At 40.4% G+C, this 20,636-nt stretch overlaps 1 protein-coding gene across 1 annotated transcript; it reads left to right on the forward strand.

Annotated features, from left to right (window-relative positions):
- Positions 1–7,554: 7,554 nt before the first annotated feature.
- On the forward strand, positions 7,555–20,455 carry METTL3 (methyltransferase 3, N6-adenosine-methyltransferase complex catalytic subunit). The gene is made up of 11 exons (XM_052646122.1): positions 7,555–7,731; positions 15,310–15,527; positions 15,623–16,024; positions 16,896–17,071; positions 17,634–17,850; positions 18,079–18,266; positions 18,646–18,684; positions 18,850–18,958; positions 19,096–19,161; positions 19,319–19,431; positions 20,044–20,455. Exons 1-11 carry the CDS (start codon positions 7,632–7,634, stop codon positions 20,153–20,155), a joined length of 1,740 nt encoding a protein of 579 aa, XP_052502082.1. The 5' UTR covers positions 7,555–7,631; the 3' UTR covers positions 20,156–20,455.
- Positions 20,456–20,636: the final 181 nt, after the last annotated feature.

A 20,636-nucleotide genomic window follows, 5' to 3' on the forward strand; every position in this document is an offset into this window, starting at 1 on the left:
TAGTAAGGCACTTGTGTCTTAGTCACATTAAGGTATAAGTGTTGGCCGGTTAATATGCCAAGATATTTTGAGCTTCTCATATCCTTCATCTTTGCCTCTCACAGTTAGCAAAACAAGTGGAATTCTTGCTGAGAGGTCTCCCATGGGATGGCTCTTTGGGGGAAGGAAATGTGAAGTTCATATCTTTAGCAAGCATTATTCATGAGGGTAGTTGAAGGACTAATGGAGAGTTGAGTGTTGTAAAGCATAAGGCTTGGTGCAAACCTATATGATTAATAAAGGGGCGAGATGTAAAGGAGGAGACCTCAAATTCTTATTTGGATCGGTCGATGGGTCTCATGAATGTTCTTTTGGACTCACGGTGACTTAAGTGTGCCACAGTGCACCATGGATCAGGGGGGTTTCCTAGCACTAGTGTGCTTCTAGTTTTAGATAACTCCCTCCTTTATTCCCTAGCCCCTTGTATTTTCCTCACCTTCCTCTCTCAAGGTCCACTTCCTCCCCATTTTGCCTGTCCATGGACCTGGGTTTGTGTCTTTGTCACTGTCTGGTTCATAGAGTCCCAGACTTTGGGAGAGGAGCCCCAGGTGCTGTCCTCCCTGCCTCTCTGTCTTGTAATGAGTTGTAGTATTTACTCTTAACATAGGATCATCTGGAACAGGAGTTCTGAGGGGGAGGGGGTGAAGCTTCTGCTATTGACTGACGTGATGGCTCCTCCAAAGGTGTAGGCTCCAGAGTTTCCTAACATAGTAAAATGTGAAGAGCAGACAAGGGAGATACTAGTGTCTTTCCCTTTTCATTAAAGGTGTCTTAACCAAATATTTGTGTGTTTCTCCTTATTTCATGACTAAATAGCCAGCTGGGGTGTGATATGGGCATTCCCTAACATTGAGATTCCCTTACCACCTACACCTCCTGCCAAAGCCGAACATATGGTGGTGAAGTATTTAATTTGCTCAGCCTTGTCCTAAAACAACCTCCACTGAATGTAATTTCTTTGTTGAAATGGTGTTTGTGTTCTCAAAAGGTAGAGGATTTGCTCACTATTTACAGCCATTGTCCAGGTTTTCTCTTTGCCTAGATGCTTCCACCACCAGGCTTTTGAATTTTTTTTTGTTTTTTTGTTTTGTTTGGAGTTTGAACGCTATCAGTCTTTCCTGAAACCTAAGCCAGCCTAGCTGCCATCAGTTAATCTGCAGAAGGAAGGTGAATTCATCTTTATGATCCTTAGTCTAATGTTACAAACAATTAGAAAAAATTCAATCCTAATAATTTCTACCAACAAAGTAATATAAAGGAGAATTTTTAGCAGAGGAAGTACATTGGGGGTGGGTGTGTCTGTGTGTGTGTGTGTATATATATATATATTTTTTTTTTTTCTTTTTTGTTTTGTCCCCACAATATGGTAAGGTTCAGACTCTTAGACCTTGCTTTCCTAAAGAAAACATCCTCTGGAATTTTTTTTAATTTTTGCTTTTGTAAGATATCACTGAAACCATGTGCTAAAGGAATAGGACTGGTAAAATGATTTGCCTGAAAACATGTAGCCAGTCAGTTGCAGAAGGGGATTAAGAACCCAGGTCAGCAGAATCTCAGTTTCACTGCTACTACCTTCAGGGGTGGTACTTGCTTCTGGTTCCATCACGGGACTCCTAAAGTGAGGCTGGCTGGAAGACTGAAGGGAAGAGGTAAGTAAACCTGTTCCTAAACAGAGGTTTAATTACAGTGGCCTCCTGGCCACCCATTCCCCTTTAAAGGTACTAGTGAATAGGACATGACAATCTTGTGAAGTAGGCTGGGGAAGAAACAGCTCCTGTCTCTCTAATTCCCTACCAAAGCTTTATAAATCTGTTTTTCCTTTCAGCCTGTGGAAGGAGGTGGGTCACCAATCCTTCTATTCCCTTACCTCCCCACCCCCACTGGACATAGATAATGCCATTTAACTAATTAAACTAGACTTGCCCTCTCTTTAGATGCCAGTTCCCATTATAATAACAGCTGTCAGTGAGGCTTCTACTAATGGATACTTCCTTGGGCAGGTCAGCCCTGAGCCTGACTCCCTACCCTTGTCCTTCATAACTCTACTTTATTTTTCTTTCTATCTACTTTTCATTCTTTCCCTCCCCGGCTTTTTCTTCTTTCATTGACCTCTGACAGCTTTTATTTCTTTTCTATCTTATTCTCTTAGAGCCTCCTCAAAGCCCACTCCAATCCCCATCTTCAACCCCATCCTTTCTTACTCTCAATTACTTCTCATTTGATCATTTCTTTGGAAAATGAATTAACTCTAACCTGCTGCAGTGAATATGTAAATAAATGCAGCTTGCAAAACACTTTACCTGAAATAGGGATCATGGATTCAGTTCGAACTAGATGGATAAACGGATGACTATTATAAGAAGCAAGAGACAGTTTCTTAGCTCATTCAGTCAGTTCAATTTTGAGGATTTGTTTCAGAGACCAAGTGCTAGGTAGGTACAAAGGTAAAGAAGACATACCTCTGTCCCAAAGCGAGCTCAGTCAAACAAGAGGAAAAATGTAAGCATATTTTTATATGGTGGTAGCAAATACTGTGCTAAGACACAATGGCCTGTGGGATTCCATAAAGGGAAATGACTAATGACACAAAGATATAGAAAGGGGAGGGGACATACAGTTCTCTTAAACTGAGCTTTCATAATAACCATGCTGAAAGAAATTAACCAAATCTATACGATGACCTAAGGACAAATGGAGTTACCATGTAAAAACCTATATAAGGTACATCAAGTCCCCTTTGGCAGAAACAGATATGTGCTACTTCCAAGATGTCCCTTCAAGAAATAACTGGCTACCTAGCTCCAAGAAACCTGGTTAGAGAATTCCATGGCAGTCCACTGGTTAGGACTCTGTGCTCTCTGCCAAGGGCCAGGTTTGATACCTGGTTGAAGGAACTAAAATCCCACAAGCTTCATGAGTGACCAAAAAAAGGAGCCTGGACAGCCTCCAGTTGTCCTCTCCAGCCCCTGGTCAAAGACTAAGCAAGGTGGTGGGTGGTATAGGCCTTAGCCATTGCCAGGGAACATGGGACTAATGAACAGTTCTTACCATGGAACTCCCCAATGGTCTGTCAGTGACTATCACAGCTGCAGCATTGATAGCTTTGGACAGCTCTCCCAACCCAATCCCACTTTCTTCACCCCTCCTCCCCACTCCTTTTTTTTTTTTTTTTTTTAACAAGTATTACTTCCCAATAAAACTTTTGCACTCTTGACTTTGTCTCAGCATCAGCTTCTCCCAGATTTCAACCTGTGTCACCCCTCAAAAATGTCCCAATTCTATTGGCACATTTTCCACTCCTAGGATTCTGGTTTACTGTCCCTGGAACTTCTTAGTAAACATCTATCTCCTGATTCCCAGAAGAGACCTCACTCACATGACTTTCCCTCAGACCCAACTTTGACTTCCTTTTACATTTTCTTGTTTTTCTTAATGTTTAACAACAGATTTACTAACCCCAATGGACATTGTGCTTTTGATTATATAATTTTAAAATCTGAGTAAGGATGAAACTGAAGAAAGAAAACATTTGACTGAAGAACCAGTTAAGAAGTGTACTATTCGGTCAGTACTGTGGATGATTCAGTAATCCGTTGCTATGTAACAAACCATCCAAAACTTAGGGTCTTACAAATAATTATGTATTAGCTTGTGAGTCCATGGGTCTGAACAGGCTTCAGCTAGGATGGCTTGTTTGTGTTCCCGGTGGTGAGGGCTGAGCTCACTCAGCAGCTTCAGTTTAGGCTGGAGGATCCAAGATGGCCTCACTCACTTCTGGCCCCTCAGCTGAATGACTGGAATGCTGGAACCTCTCTCCTTAGAGTCTCATTCTCCAAGATCTCTTTTTGACATCTTTCAATCTCTAGAATTTCTCTCTTTTTGCCCCTCTCTTCTCCCTTTCCTTCTCCCTCACTCTCTCTTCAAGTGGTTTAGCTATTAGGATAAATGGACTTGCATAAAGGCCTAGGTCTCTAAGATGACAAAAGCAGAAGCTGCAAGGCTTCTTAAGGGCTAGAATCTGAAACTCAAAGAATACCATCTCTGCCACTTTCTCTTGGCCAAAGCTAGTCAGAAGGCCAGTTCAGATTCAAGACAGGAAACAAGCTTTACCTCATTGGGAAGAGTGACAGTGGAGTCACACTTCATAAGCGTATGTGGGATGGGAGCCATTACTGTTGTGGCTAACTCTGAACACTCTATGAGAGCAGATTAGGAGATTACCAGAAAGTTAGGAGATATAGTGCACGCAGCAATCATCTGCTCACAACTAGGCTTTCAGTCTTTGGACTAAAAGAGGTCTGGGTGAGAGTCAGTCCTCCTCTCTGCACTGCTCACAGTTGTATGCAGACTGGCTAAAAGGGGGCCCAGATAAGAAAGCAGTGGTTTTCTTTTGAGCTGAAAACTGGTCCTGAGGCCTCTAGAAGAAAATCCCTCTATAAGCAGATCATGCTAAGTGGTCCTCTTGTGCTCCTAAAATTTGCCTGGTTTATTACTGTAATAGTTTAAAAAGTGAATGTTAAAGCAAAAACTTCTGGGAGCGCCCCTTAATTTGGCTGACTTTCAGGAGTACCTGTACTGCCACTTTGGTTTCCTCTGTAGGTGAGTGGAGGCAATTCAGGTCATGCGTATCCTGAATTCTACCAGAGCCTGAATCTCTTCCACTAAACAAATTCTTCCTTTCTTAGACAAAAATGCTTATAAGTTTAAGGGATGACCTGTGGAAATCTGTCTTTGAGATGAATCAACTCTCTTCACCTTCTGCAAAGCTATATCCTACACTGTCTTTCTCCTCCAGGACTATTTCATTTTACTGCTATATAGTTACTATATATTTAATTTCTATGTGTTCAGGACCTTGAAAGAAACAGTGATCTTACAGTAAGTGAGGGTGAACAATTAACTCTAACAGTTCTCTAATATAGCAATAATGGGATTATCTTACTTTAGTAATAATACATGCGTCTAAACATAGGGTCACACAGAATATATCCTAAATGAAAGTGCAAAAGCATTTTTTGTCAACTTTCTTGAGGGTCGTTGTTAGAACCAGGTTTATTAAAGAAAGCAAAACCCCTTAGGTAGAGCAGTCCCTTAGAAGTAGGGACTGCTAAGTAGTCCCTCAGAAGTAGTGATCAGCCAACTTCACCAAGAGTATTTCTGCTGAGTAAGATAGCATTTTTTCTTCTTTTTTTTTCAAGGCTGCACTGAGTCTTGGTTGCAGCATGCAGGCACTCTAGTTGCCGCATGTGGGTTTGGTTGCCCACAGTATGTGGGATCTTAGTTCACTAACCAGGGATCAAACCTGTGTCCCCTGCATTGGAAGGCCAATTCTTAACCATGGCTGTCATGGAAATTCCATTTTTCCTTCTAAGTAAGTATAATCCTGAAAATTAAATGTCCAGAGATGCTCATATGAGCCCATATTCATTTCCGTGTCCTGCATTTTCAATGCTTAAAGGAACACAAGGCAAATTAGATTCAGAAAATGAGATGGAGATGAATATTTTGATCACTACTATATCTGCACAGTACCTAGCACATAGTGGTCACTCAGTAAATATTTGCTGAATAAATGAATGAAACCACCACATTCCAATATACATACATCTTTCTTCTTAGTAGTCCCTCTTCATTTTCATCCCTTCCTTTCCATTACTATCCATAGATGGCTTCTGACTTAAAGATTCTATGCTGAAACTGTTACCATAGGCTACTAATCATTTCCCCTGTCTCTAAACTTTTTTCCCCATCTCAATTCAACCAAAATATCAGCTCCCCTAAAATATTCCCTATATGCAACTTTTAAAATGTCCCCTGTTGTATTCTGAATAAATTGCAAGGTAACATGTACCTTTTGCAATCTAGCTTCAAATATGGAAACAAATATTCTCCCAAATTCCCAAATATAATTTTCTGTGTTCTAGCAAAATTAATCTGGTTCAACATGGCATGCACCATGCTTTCCTACATCAAGTCTAGACCTTCGCTTTTATCATGTTCTTAGTCTGGAATTCTTTCTTACACTTCACCTACTTAAGTCCTATCTGTCATTTCAAGCCTAAATCTTGATGTCACCCTCTTTCCAATGCCATCTTGGATCATCTGGGCTTGGAGTGTCCTCCCTTCTTTGCAGTCACGTTTGTTTTTTAAGCCTATGTTCATGCTGCCTTATGTTGCAAAGATGGTTCAATATCAGTAAAGGGAGTGGGGTTTGGCTCCTTTACCAGACCAGAGACTCTGAAAACAGGGGCCATGCCTTCTGAAGATGTTCTTTCCGGCAGTGTTTGGCATTCTGTGGAGTTGATAAAACAATGGTTCCCAAATACTTCCATTCAGAGGATCCCATTAAAAAAAAAAGGTTTTAAGTTTACTATACAGAGGATTTCACATACCAAACTGTTTGGCTCCGATGATTTTCTTAAACAACCTGTTCATGCCCACAATAAGAAACGCAGCACAACCAGAACCTCAGAAGCCCCCTAGTACCCCCTCTGAGGAGTCGATCTTATTTTATTTATTAATTTAGCCTCCCCCCACCTAGCCTCCACCTTCCCCAACTTGTGGGATCTTAAGTTCCCCCACCAGAGATCAAACAGGGTACTGGGCAGTGAAAGTGTGAACTCCTAACCACTGGACAGCCTGAGAGTTCCCTGAAGGCTCTACTTCAACGTATTACATATGATACTTGTAGATTTGGTATAATAGTGAGAATATGTCTATGTAATCTCTTGATCCAAACAGTCCATCCTAAAGGAGATCAGTCCTGGGTGTTCACCGGAAGGACTGATGTTGACGCTGAAACTCCAGTACTTTGGCCACCTGATGCAAAGAGCTGACTCATTGGAAAAGACCCTGATGCTGGGAAAGATTGAGGGCAGGAGGAGACGGGGACGACAGAGGATGAGATGGTTGGATGGCATCATCGACTCTATGGACAAGGGTTTGCGTGGACTCCGGGAGTTGGTGATGGACAGGGAGGCCTGGCGTGCTGCGGTTCATGGGGTCGCAGAGTCGGACACGACTGAGCGACTGAACTGAATCTCTTCATAGTATCTCTGTTCCATCAGTCCTCTTCCCTCAAAGCATACGTAGTGGTATATTTTTGTAAACAAGTGCACGGAAACATGAACTTACATCTTTAGTGGCAAAAGTATGTTAGTGTCAAACTGTCCAAAGGAATTAGTGATCCTTCATTTCAAAAACCGGGATTACACATGCTGCCCTAGAGCGCCGCCTTAACGCACTCGGACTCATTTCCTAATACTTAACATGGCCGCATGCGCGGCTATAAGCAACATGGCAGCTTTGCCAGACACCAACACGGCAACCACAGCCTCAACGCACCCGGAAGCGCGAAAGAGCTCCTGTAAAAAACATATCCGCTATTCTGCCAACACTTATGGTGGCTCTCATTTCAGCTTCAAAGGGAGAGAAAAACCGGAAGTGACTTTCCCTCCATAGCATCTGCTGGGATCTCTTTCCGGCTAGCCTTGGGGTGTCCGCGTGAGAGTTAGGCAATTTCTTGAAACCAGAGCTGGGAAGCGCTAGTCCGCCGTGCCTAGTTGGAGACGTGGCCGGGCCACGAGACTGAAATGTCGGACACGTGGAGCTCTATCCAGGCCCACAAAAAGCAGCTGGACTCACTGCGGGAGAGGCTGCAGCGGAGGCGGAAGCAGGACTCGGGGCACTTGGGTGAGGCGCGGGGTTGTTGGGGCCGATGCTTAGCTAGAGAGGGCTGAAGGGAACCCTGGAGGAAAAAAACTCCCGAGTTGGTGCCTTTCCTCAAACGTGTTTCTTTAACGCTTGATACATTGGTTCCGGTTCTCTTCCCCCTCAGCAGCACAGATGCTTCATCTTCCTGCAGGTAGTAGCGGCTTCTCAGCCTGGGCTCTGATTCCTCCAGTTCTCTTTCCCAGGTCGGAAGCTCCCTTCGCATCTCCGCGTCCCCCCATCTCGTTGACTTTTCTTAAGTCTACGGGAGCGTCCCGTTTGCTAGGCCTTTTAGCCCCTATCCCTTGAAGCAGCAAGTCCCTTATTATGGTTAACTCCCATAGCGCTTTGTTCTTCCCTTGGTTATAGCAATTGCTTTTGTAGTGCTCATTTCTTTGCGATTCTGGGAGCCGTGAGAACAAGTACTGAGCCTTTATCTCCACAGTGCCCGGTTCAGTGGTCCTCACAGAGTTGGCATTCAGTGTTGCTAAATGAGTAGAGGAAGTAGCGTTGGTTTAGCCATTTACACACCGAGCAGGAATCTGAAAACATTTGTTTTGAAACTTTTTCTCCCCTCCTATTGACCCGTGTCACAGTCTTAAAACTTGAAGGAACCTCAAAAGATTTTCTACTCATACCACATCCCCTACACAAGCCCTGAATTATCTAAGGCAAATCAATTAAAGATCTGCAAGGATAATGAATACATACCACTCTTGTGGCAGCTTGCACTGTTTATCAGTATACTCGAGTCCATTTCTAAATCTTGTGTTGAAGTATATTAGGTCTCTGCACTTGTATTCTGGCCCTTGAAACTAAAAGATGTCTTGCCAGGACTCTTACACCATAATAAGTGGACATCTATCGAGTATCTACATGAGTCTAGTTAGACAAAAATTAGAGCGCGTCCCTGCCCTCAAGGAGTTTAAAATGTAGTTGGGAATAAAGAAAAAGTCAGAAATACACGATGATATATGTAAAATGCCAAATGAATTAATTCCACAATGAGCACAGTGAAGGTAGAACTAACAAGAGTCAGTCTAGTGAGTGAAGACATCATGGAAGAGTTGACACTTGGAATTTGGTCTTAGCGGCTATATAGAACTTAAATAACTAAAGAGATGGTAAGAGGGCAGAGCAAGTAGAGGAAGAAGTGCAAGTCATATTATCAAGTATTAATTAATAGAAATTCCGCTTCACTTTTCCATGGTATTAACCACACTTTGGTATTAACCAAACTTTGTGCTGTATGCAAATCCAACCACTAGAGTCTGGATACTTCATCAGGGTCCTTACTGAGCATGTTTAATAATTTTGAAAGCAAGATCTGTTCTCCCTTGAACATAAATATTCTTTTGGGGATATAAATATCTCTTGATTTGTACATCCACTTAATAAAATATGGGTAAGACTTTTAGAATAGCCAGTTGATATAGTTAAGATTCCTGTAAAATTGTTTTTGGGTTTGTGAGTAAACATATATTACCTTCTAGCCCAGAGCTTTGACGGGCCTATTTGGTCTTTAGGGGATAAGTAGAGATGAAACACACAAATTAAGTCAGCCAGCCTATCACTGTTCTTCCATTCAGTTATTTTGGTTATTCAAAAGAATATGTTTCCTTAAGGGTTAGGATTCTTAGGAAAACATTGTGAAACACTCTCTTAACCAATTTGTCATGGAAAATATAACCAAAGGCTACATGAAAATTCACATCATTTAGTTCTTTTCTCACAGGAAATAAAAATGTTCTTACCACATCTATATTTTTATAGGGTTACCGAAATCTGATACTTAATTATTTACTGTTGAGCTCAATATTAAAAGACAAGGATATTTAAATAAACTAAAATGTATCCATGTCATTAATAAATGCAAAATATTATGAACAAAGAATCACTGGGAGACCTTTGTTAGCTTGGCATTTTTAAGGTATAACTTTAAAAAAAAATTGTGGCAAAAGTACACATACCATAAAATACCATCTAACCATTTTAAAATGTATGGTTGATAGTGAGATGTATATTCACATTATTGTGCAACCAGTATCCAAAATTCTTTTGTCTTGCAAAACCAAAACTCACTATTCTCCCTTCATCCCAGGCCCTGGCAACCACCATTCTACCTTGTTTCTGTGTTTGACTACTCTAGATACCTTGTGAAAATGGAATCATGAAGTATTTGACTGATTTCCTTTAGCACATCCTCAAGGTTCATCCATGTTGTAGCACGTGTCATAATTTCCTTCATTTTTAAAGCTGAATAATATTCCATTGTATGTATATACCACATTTTCTTGATCCATTTATCCATTGGTGGATACTTGAGGGTTGCTTCCACATTTTGGCTATTGTGAATAATGCTGCTGTGAACACGAGTGTAACAGGTTATCGCTTCAAGATTCTGTTTTCAACTCTTTTGGACATATAACAGAAGTGGAATTGCTGGAGCATATGGTAATTCTATTTTCAATTTGCTTAGGAACTGTCACACTGTTTTCCATAGAATAAAGTAGATTTCTGAAATGAAGATTATTACTTTCAGTAAATGTTTATTTCATTAATTGAAACAAACTTAGTGCAGCTTCAGTTCAGTTCAGTTCAGTCACTCAGTCGTGTCCGACTCTTTGTGACCCCATGAATTGCAGCACGCCAGGCCTCCCTATCCATCACCAACTCCCAGAGTTCACCCAAACTCATGTCCATCGAGTCGGTGATGCCATGCAGCCATCTCATCCTCGGTCGTCCTCTTCTCCTGCCCCCAATCCCTCCCAGCATCAGAGTCTTTTCCAATGAGTCAACCCTTCGCATGAGGTGGCCAAAGTATTGGAGTTTCAGCTTTAGCATCAGTCCTTCCAAAGAACACCCAGGACTGATCTCCTTTAGAATGGACTAGTTGGATCTCCTTGCAGTCCAAGGGACTCTCAAGAGTCTTCTCCAACACCACAGTTCAAAAGCATCAATTCTTCACAGTCCAGCTCTCACATCCATACATGGCGTAGCTTAGCACATAGTGAATATGTGAACTGTTCAATGTATTTCATCAATGGAATTGAAGATGTGAATATGGATATTGACATATTTTAGAGGTCAGCAAGTTCAGAGTCTGGCCACATTTTTATGTCTTCAAGCTAGTATTTTGTTTATCTTTAACTGAGCTCTTAAAACTCAAGTATTAAGTATTCCTTTGCTGAGCCCAACACATTACATTTTTCATTAGATTAGAAGCGGAGAATCAACATAGTTACCAGCATAATGGAAGTGCTCAATAAATGTACTGAATTAATAATGAATACTTTCTGAAGGAGTTGGAACTCAGGGATTCCTAATTGTTTTCTGCCCATAATCCATTTTAAGAATGATAAAGGGTTGGAGTCTTTCCCCCAGATTTGTGTATCTGTGCACAAATTTGTGTTTGACTTAAGGGAATTCGGAGTGGCTCAAGCCCATCTATAAATAACAGTTACATTAATCAGCTGTTAATTTTGTTCCAAATATTAAATGTGAGCCGCCTCCTCCAAGTAACCTTAAAAGAGATATTTTCAGCTCCATGTCCTGAATGTAATGAAAAGAATACTCCCACGAGTTGTTACTAACATAAGGATTCATAACCAGAATCACAGAACTGTATTAAAACTTTATTGGTCAGATTATCAAAAAGAAAGAAAAGTTTGTATCCAATTCTAGGGATTGAAAATATATGTTAAAGTGGTTCTTTATCATAGAGTTCTTGCTGTAAGAAAAGGTCATTAAACATAACTCAAAGAACATATAAATTTAGTTACCAGAGAAAGCAAAAATTGTAAGAAGAAATGTTTATATTACAGTTTTCGTAGTATCAGTAGGTGAATTATAAAAAGTACATTTTCAACTTAATGATATTAACATCGAAACACAGTCAGTGCTTTTCCTCACAGATAATGTCTGCTAGGTGTTGAAAGTTTACATGAAAAAACGTGTAGTATATTTTAGAAATAGCAGGTAACATTTGCATGAAAAGTTTGATAAACTAGTTGGTAGAAAATGAACATCTAACCAAACATCTGACCAGCATTAACATCTAACCAAATTTATACATTGTTATTTTAAGTAGGATAATAGGAGATGTAATAATGTCAAGTAGATTCTTTGAACTGTTAGATTCTGGACTTCATTTAAAATAAATTAAATCAACAAAATGTTTATCATGGAAATAATGTGGTATTATTGCAAATTTAAGCCAAGCATCTCAAGAACCATTGTGGCAAAAAGGAAAGTAATGTGACAGTGAATAAGTGTGTTTCTGAACAGAATTTGGGTTAGATTACATTAACAAGAATGAAACACTGATTGAAATGTTGAAATTATGGAAAATGCTACTATTTACTTTAATCAGTGACAACACTTACCTTCTTTTAAGTCAGAAGGGCAAGAAACAAGCAAAATACACCAATTTAAGAGGTAATAGGTCTCCAAAGTGAAGTGAAGTCGCTCAGTCGTGTCCAACTCTTTGCGACCCCGTGGACTGTAGCCTACCAGGCTCCTCCATCCATGGGATTCTCCAGGCAAGAATACTGGAGTGGGCTGCCATTTCCTTCTCCAGAGGATCTTCCCGACCCAGGGATCGAACCCGGGTCTCCCGCATTGCAGGCAGACACTTTAACCTCTGAGCCACCAGGGAAGCCTAATAGGTCTCCAAAGAGGACATGCAAATGACCAACAGGTGTTTGAAAACTTGTTCAACATCACTAATCATCAGGGGAATGCAAATAATAACCATAATAAGATATCACCTCAAACTTGTTACTAAAAAAAAGAGAACAAGTGTTAGCAAGAAAAGGGAATCCTGATTCACCGATAGTGGGAATGTAAAGTGGCATAGCCACTATGGAAAACAGTATGGATGTTCCTCAGTAAGTAAAAAAATAGAATTACCATATGATCCAGCAGTTTCACTTTTAGGAATTCAAAGGATTTGGAATAAGGATTTCAAGGAGATAGCTGCACATCCACGTTCATTGTAGCATTATTTATGTTCACATACAGCCAAGATATGGAAGCAACCTAAACATCCATTGATGGATAAATGGATAAAGAAAACATGAAATATACATGCAATGGGATATTTTACACCCAAAAGAAGGAGGAAATCCTGCCATTTGTGACAGCATGAGTGGATCTGGAGGACATTATGATAAGTGAACTAATTCAGATGCAAATACTGTATGGTCTCACTTAGATTGTATTTGACATGTGGAATCTAAAATAGTCAAAGTCATAGAAGTAGAGTGGTGACTGCCAAGGCCTAGGGAAGCGGAAAAATGGAGAGGTGATACAGCAGGTACAGAATCTCAGTTATGCAAGATAAATAAGTTCTGGAGATCTCTTATACAGTGTATAGTGCCTATGGTTAACAGCACTGTGTTGTATACTTAACATTTTCTAAGGGGGTAGATCCTGTGTTAAGCTTGTCTTATCAGATACACAAAAATAATAATAAAGGCAGCAGAAAGAAACTTTTGGGGAATGATAGATATGGTTATGGCCTTGGTGGTGGTGATGATTTAATGAGTGTATACTGTCTCCAACTCACTGAGTTGTATCTGTTAAATATATACAACTTTTTACATGCTAATCATAATTAAGTGGTTAAAAAAAGACATAATAGAGATTGTCTATAGGGTGCTTAGGCCTTTATTAACGAAATAAAACTCATACTAATGGCAAAAGAATATTAATAGGTGCCTGGCAAATAACGTTTAAATATACAGGGGGGATATAGATAATTTATATAGTTTATCTAAAATATTAAAAGTTTCAAAACTGCACAGCTCTTTCTTTTATCAAATTATTTATTTGGCTGTGCTGCTGGGTCTTAGTTATGGCACTTGGTATTTTCTTTTCCATGCGGCATGTTGTAATATGTGGGATCTTTAGTTGTGGCATGCAAACTCTTAGTTGCAGCATGTGGGATATAGTTCCCTGACCAAGGATGGAACCGAGGCCCCCTGCATTGTTAGCATGGAGTCTTAGCTGCTGGAGCACCGTGAAGTCCCTCAAACTCTTTAATACCTTATATAATTTGCTCCCTTTAGCATACATCATGAGTTAAAATGGTCAGTACATAATGTATAAAACTGTGCATGTAATGCCTGAAATCCTAATTTTAAAACACTTTGTATTTTTTCTGCTATAGGTTCATCATTAATTGTGCTAGGTTAGGTTACTTAATGAAAAATTTTTGGTTTCTTCTAAAGAAATTTTAAATTTGACTGATCTTTTTAAAAACTCAGAGTTTGAAACTAGTGTAAATTATAATTGGGGTATTTTTAGCTTAGATTTATTAGAATCTCTCAGTTGCAAGGGACTTGAGTAGTTACCAGTTCAGTCCTATTCAGTGTAATAATTGTGCCTGTAGTCTTCCAAATAAGCTAAATAGTAATTGTTGCTTAAATTTATTATGTTATCTTTAGCTTAGATTGCTTGCTTTCAGACTTGCCCATCCAGACCTTCAAAGTGCTTCCATGATTTCTCTGTGTACAGTACCTCCTTGCCAAAACCAAAACAAGGAACTTGTTCTAGTCTGAGATTCAGCACAACATAAAAGAATCATCAGTGAGCAAGGTGAAAAAAATTCTGTCATTTAACGTTTTCAGCTAGTATGAAATTGTGGAGTCTCTTTTCCACATAGGGTATAACTTATTTTCCTAAAATGTAACTGTTTTGGTAAGGTGTTTGGTATAGTTTGACTCCATTTTCCTTGGAATTCTGAGCTAAATTTTTTGAAGTCAGTTCTATTAGAGTGGAAATTTCTAAGTAACCAAAATATCTCTAAATGTAAACTAGTGGCCACTTAGATAGTATTTAACAGAATTCCAGTATAGATTCTGAATGTTTAATATTTCACTTGTATTTTAAATAATCACAGATATTAGGCTTTCCCAAAGGTAATATTTTGTCCTAATTTGAGTTTCTTAACTCTTATTAAGGTTATGATGGCTACCCAGCTTGTGAAGTACTAGAGTAGGTTATAAGAATATAGTCAGGAACTATCATTGGTGACCAGGGCTTGAGCAGTTCTATAAAATTTTTGTGTTTGAGTTATAACCCCCAACACTGTCATTTTTTATACTCTCTGATGTCCAGCGGCCTTAATTCATTAAAACTCAAACTCAGTTCTTCAAAAAGATCTCATCACAGTTTAGGTTGGTGAAAATATTCTTGGCTTATAAATTCAAGTTGATTATATCAGTTGTCATTTAGCATGACTGAAGGGAGGTGGTATGGACATTTAAATCTACCAAGATGCTAATTTATTTCCTGTGAAGCAGAGAAAGGAATGAAATTAGGAAATACTTCTCACCCAACATAGAAAGGGTAAGCAGATCCCAGAAAATTTACCTTGGCAAAGCAGTGAATGCTTGGGTGTGATTTAATAAAGGGTATTTAGTGCTAAATCTGGTCAGAGAATTTTCTGCATGAAATGAAAGGACTGTGTTGTAAATGCTGGAAATCTTAACTCCTGAGGAATGTGTAGATTGACAGTGGTTGCCTTTTTTCATTTTCACATCTCTTCACTCCTAGATCTTCGGAATCCAGAGGCAGCACTGTCTCCAACCTTCCGTAGCGACAGCCCAGTACCTCCTGCACCCACTTCTGGTGGCCCCAAGCCCAGTACAGCTTCAGCAGTTCCTGAACTAGCTACAGACCCTGAATTAGAGAAGAAGTTGCTACACCACCTCTCTGATCTGTCACTAACATTGCCCACTGATGCTGTGTCTATCCGTCTTGCCATCTCCACGGTAATGAATGATAAGACAAGGTTGAGAACTGCCACTGTTTTTCATCAGTTCGTGGTCAGGGTCTTAACACTTTCCCTCCTGCCTTCCTTCCTTAGCCAGATGCCCCTGCCACTCAGGATGGGGTAGAAAGCCTCCTACAGAAGTTTGCGGCTCAGGAGTTGATCGAAGTAAAGCGAAGTCTCCTTCAAGATGATGCACATCCCACTCTTGTGACCTATGCTGATCATTCCAAGCTCTCCGCCATGATGGGTGCTGTGGCAGAAAAGAAGGGCCCTGGGGAGGTAGCAGGGACTATTGCAGGGCAGAAGCGGCGTGCAGAGCAGGACTCCACCACAGCAGCTGCCTTTACTAGCTCTTTGGCCTCCGGTCTGGCCTCTTCCACATCAGAAGTAGCCAAGGAGCCAAAGAAATCAAGAAAACATGCTGCCTCAGATGTTGATCTGGAGATAGAGAGCCTTCTTAACCAACAATCTACTAAGGAACAACAGAGCAAGAAGGTAGGGGTAGATAGAAGTGATTTCACACTTATACTTTGAATTTTAGCATTGGTTGAGAAGAATTTACCCCTAGGGGCAAAGAGCAGTTCTTAGAATTGAGGGTTTAGAGCAGTGGTTCTCAATAGAGGATGATATCACCCTCCCTCCTAACGCCCAGGGGATGTTTTGCAAAGTCTGGAGATGTTTCTGGTTGTCACAACACAGGAGTACTACAGTCACCTATTGGGTAGAAAGGCAAGGGATGCTGCACAGCATCCTACAATCTTAGTAGGATAACCCACAAAGAATTATCTGGCCAAAAACATCATCAGTGCACCAAATGCTGAGAACTCTGATTTAGAAAATCTTTTTCACTGGTTCTGTGTGGAAGAATATTTTGGCCCCACATGAATTAGCCATTTCCTATTTCTAGCTGTATAAATTTGAACAGTTAACTTCTCTTGATGCTTAGTCTTCTCATTTGTGAGACTAATTAGAGTACCGCCTCTCACCTGTCCCCACCACCCACCCACCATGTAGAATTGTTGCCTAGGCTCTGAACCAAACAGTTAAGTGCTTATCAGCACTGTGTCTTGCTTCAGTACGTATTAAATATAAGTGGTTTTGGCTGGAAAGAATGCTTTCTTGGGGAGGGGAGTTTAGCTTAATGCTTAGCAGCAGGAACTGGTCTGCATATATTTTAATTTCATCCCAAGTGCAGATTTGTGAGAAAGGACTAAATCCATGAAAAATCTCTTCTGGGTTTTCTCATATTAATGTAGTTTATTGACCCCTCATAGGACATTGATGTCAAGTAGAATTTGCAGAGGTGGTTTAAGGGCGAATTTTATCTACAAACCCTTTCCAGACAAAGGTTTCTTCTATCACCCAGGTTAGTCAGGAGATCCTAGAGTTACTAAATACTACAACAGCCAAGGAACAATCCATTGTTGAAAAGTTTCGCTCACGAGGTCGGGCTCAAGTTCAAGAGTTCTGTGACTATGGAACCAAGGAGGAGTGTATGAAAGCCAGTGATGCTGACCGGCCCTGTCGAAAGCTGCACTTCAGGTCTTTTGAGGGGAAGAGGGTTGGCTGGGTCTCCTAGAAGCAGTCATTTTTTAAGCACGGTCCTTCCACTCATTGGGTTTGTCTTTAATGCTGTTATTAAGTGCTTTATATATATGGTTTGTCTAAGACTTCGAGATTCTGAAGGTACACTTTCAGAAGTAGTGTTCTATGGGAGGGAATACAGGCTGCATTCTCCAAAAGATAGGAGATTAAAAAAAAAAATTGCTCTTTTCTTGCAATAGCAGGATATCTCTGTCTTTGATCCCCAGTGAAAGTTAAAGTTCTCTAGAAGGACAGTCTTAGGAGAAACAAGAACCTGGCCTCTTAGGTCAGAGCTTTATTCCTGTCATGAGGAAGTTAAGTTTTTGCTCAGAGAGGAATTAAAAAACATTTCTTTATTGTAAATTACAGATTTTAATATCACCTGCTTTCCTTATCTGAAAACTCTTAGAGGAAGCTCTGATGATAGTGAAAGACTGCAAATTTTGCAAGTTTTTTTTGCAACTGGGGGATCTAACTGGAATACCATGTTGATTCCAACTGTCCCTTACTATTTCCCCAGACGGATCATCAATAAACACACTGATGAGTCATTAGGAGACTGCTCTTTCCTTAACACATGTTTCCACATGGATACCTGCAAATATGTTCACTATGAAATTGATGCTTGCATGGATTCTGAGGCTCCTGGAAGCAAAGACCATACACCAAGCCAAGAGCTTGCCCTTACACAGAGCGTTGGAGGTGACTCCAATGCAGATCGACTCTTCCCACCTCAGGTACCTGTCTGCTCAGAAAACTTAACCTCAACTTAAGGACCTTTATCTCAGTAGAGCAGCCATACATGTAGGAAAGCAAGGCATAATCAGCAATCTCCCTTGCTGATTGGGAATGGAGCGGGATATATAGCATATGAGGGAACAGGAAAATCCAATGGAAAAAGAGGGACTGGGGCCATGAATCGGAGAGTGAAGGAAGGGAAGATGACCAAATACCACCTCATGCAGTGGATCTGTTGTGATATCCGCTACCTGGACGTCAGTATCTTGGGCAAGTTTGCAGTTGTGATGGCTGACCCACCCTGGGATATTCACATGGAGCTGCCCTATGGGACCCTGACAGATGATGAGATGCGCAGGCTCAACATACCAGTACTGCAGGATGATGGCTTTCTCTTCCTCTGGGTCACAGGCAGGTAATGCAGTTCAAAGATATGTAGGTATGGGCAGATATAGTACAGAGTGAGTACTGGGTGGGGATAAAATCTTGGGTTTTTCTAGCTCTATTAAACTTATGACTCAGTCAGCCTTTCTTACCTACTGAGATCTGATGACTGTTTATAACACAAATGATACCATGAATTCTGTTTAACTCTACATTTGTTTCTTGTGAAAGGTAAGACCATTGAAAATAGATTCTGTGTTTTGCCTTTTCATTCTTAGATCCATCCTCTTGCCCCAATGGTGTCTTGCATGTAAATGTTCACTGAATGTCTATTGAAAACAACACATATATCTTGAAGGGAGAAAAAATACTGGCATGGAAGTAGCTGTTTAACCCTTATTTCTTTCCAGGGCCATGGAGTTGGGCAGAGAATGTCTGAACCTCTGGGGGTAAGTAGCCATCACTGTTGTTTTCTTCTGAGGGAAATATGTAGTTGATAGGGTTTCTTTCTTCCAGAGTATACTGTGATTTCTTGCCTCTGTAGAGTAGATGGTATCATCCTTAAACTGTGAAAGCCTGATTAAAGTTCTGATTCTTTTTCTTATATCCCACAGTTATGAACGGGTAGATGAAATTATCTGGGTGAAGACAAATCAACTGCAGCGCATCATTCGAACAGGCCGCACAGGTCACTGGTTGAACCATGGGAAGGAACACTGCTTGGTGAGCAGCAGTGGGGCCCAATACATTAGATGGAGCAAAAATAGGAATTGTTTGATTTCTTATTGAGAAACAGTTCAAATACTGGGGTTTCATAAAACTTTCATAAATTTTTCATCATTCTGTTCTCTGGTGAGCAGGTTGGTGTCAAAGGAAATCCCCAAGGCTTCAACCAGGGTCTGGATTGTGATGTGATCGTAGCTGAGGTATGTGCTTTCCCCAGGCATCCAAAGAGCCACATTTTAAATCAGCTGTTCTATATTCTTATCCCAGGTTTTCTCACTGGGATCATAAACATAAGTGGAAAGGGCTAGAATTGTGATCTTGGGTAACTTAAAAGTAGCTAGAGCTTTTATTTCCTAGGTTCGTTCCACTAGTCATAAACCAGATGAAATCTATGGCATGATTGAAAGACTGTCCCCTGGCACTCGCAAGATTGAGTTATTTGGACGACCACACAATGTGCAACCCAACTGGTAAGGAGACCAGAGAACATGCTAGCCCCCGAGGGCACAACTGTTTATGGTCAAATATATAAGTTAGTAGAGCGTCACCTCACTTCCACTAGTCTGTAAATGGGCTTCAGAGGATTCTTAAGCAACCAACATTCACTGGAAAACCAACAGGTTTTTAAGATTTAAACACTGCTCTTAAGGTCTCCACCCCTAAAGCTCTTCATTATTCTACTGGATGTACTGAATCTGCCCCCTGGTGGTTACTGAGAACCTATTTAATCTGTCAACAATTTTAGTCTTTCATCCTGTAGGTAGAGCTTTAAAAGACATGCTGCTAGCATGTCACACTCATCCAGAGTAGTCACTGGCAGCATAGCTTTGTGATGTAGGCCTGGTTAGCTGTAAGTTATTAACCCTTAATTAGTACAGATCCAGCCTCTTTTAACATCGGAATCTGCACAATTTCTTACCAGCCTTAGTACCATGTACTATCTTTATAAAAGAACTGGCACAGATATTCAGATGCCTATTGAGATGATAGGCAGACTTAATGAAAAGAACACATCTTTTAACAATATTAAGCCTTCAAATTCCAGGATTTTTTGGCTTGCCCCGTCTTTCCCCTTGCTTCAGGATCACCCTTGGAAACCAATTGGATGGGATCCACCTACTAGACCCAGATGTGGTTGCCCGGTTCAAGCAAAGATATCCAGATGGTATCATCTCTAAACCTAAGAATCTATAGAAGTACTTCTGAACCTAAGCATCCATAGCCATGGCTCTACAGGCTGTACCTGAAGAGTAATGTTTGTACAATAGCTTTTTTTCCCCCTTATTTAAATAAAAGTTTGTATTGTAGTTGGGATTTCGAGGTCAAGTTCTGGCTCTGCCACTTAAGAGTGTGTGATCTTGTGTAACTCAACTTAGTATGATTGCTTATAAATGTAAACTGGGAATGTAACTGGGAATGTTAGGTAACTGGGAAATGTTACCTGCCTTATTGGGTTGCTATAAAGCTTTAAACTAAATGAATGTGTGGAAAGCGTTAAAATGTTGATTTGATCAGCAGTTAAGTATTATAAACATGATAAGAAAGGGTTCTCTGGGACATTTCTCAAGGTAAGATCTGAGTATCACTTAAGATTACCACCACTAGAGCTGTCACGTTTTAAATAGTTGCTTATTCTGTTACAACTGTGGCTTTGTTAGTTTTTCATTCATTTAAT

The sequence above is a fragment of the Budorcas taxicolor genome, chromosome 10 (genome assembly GCF_023091745.1).
Source record: "Budorcas taxicolor isolate Tak-1 chromosome 10, Takin1.1, whole genome shotgun sequence".
Taxonomy (NCBI): domain Eukaryota; kingdom Metazoa; phylum Chordata; class Mammalia; order Artiodactyla; family Bovidae; genus Budorcas; species Budorcas taxicolor.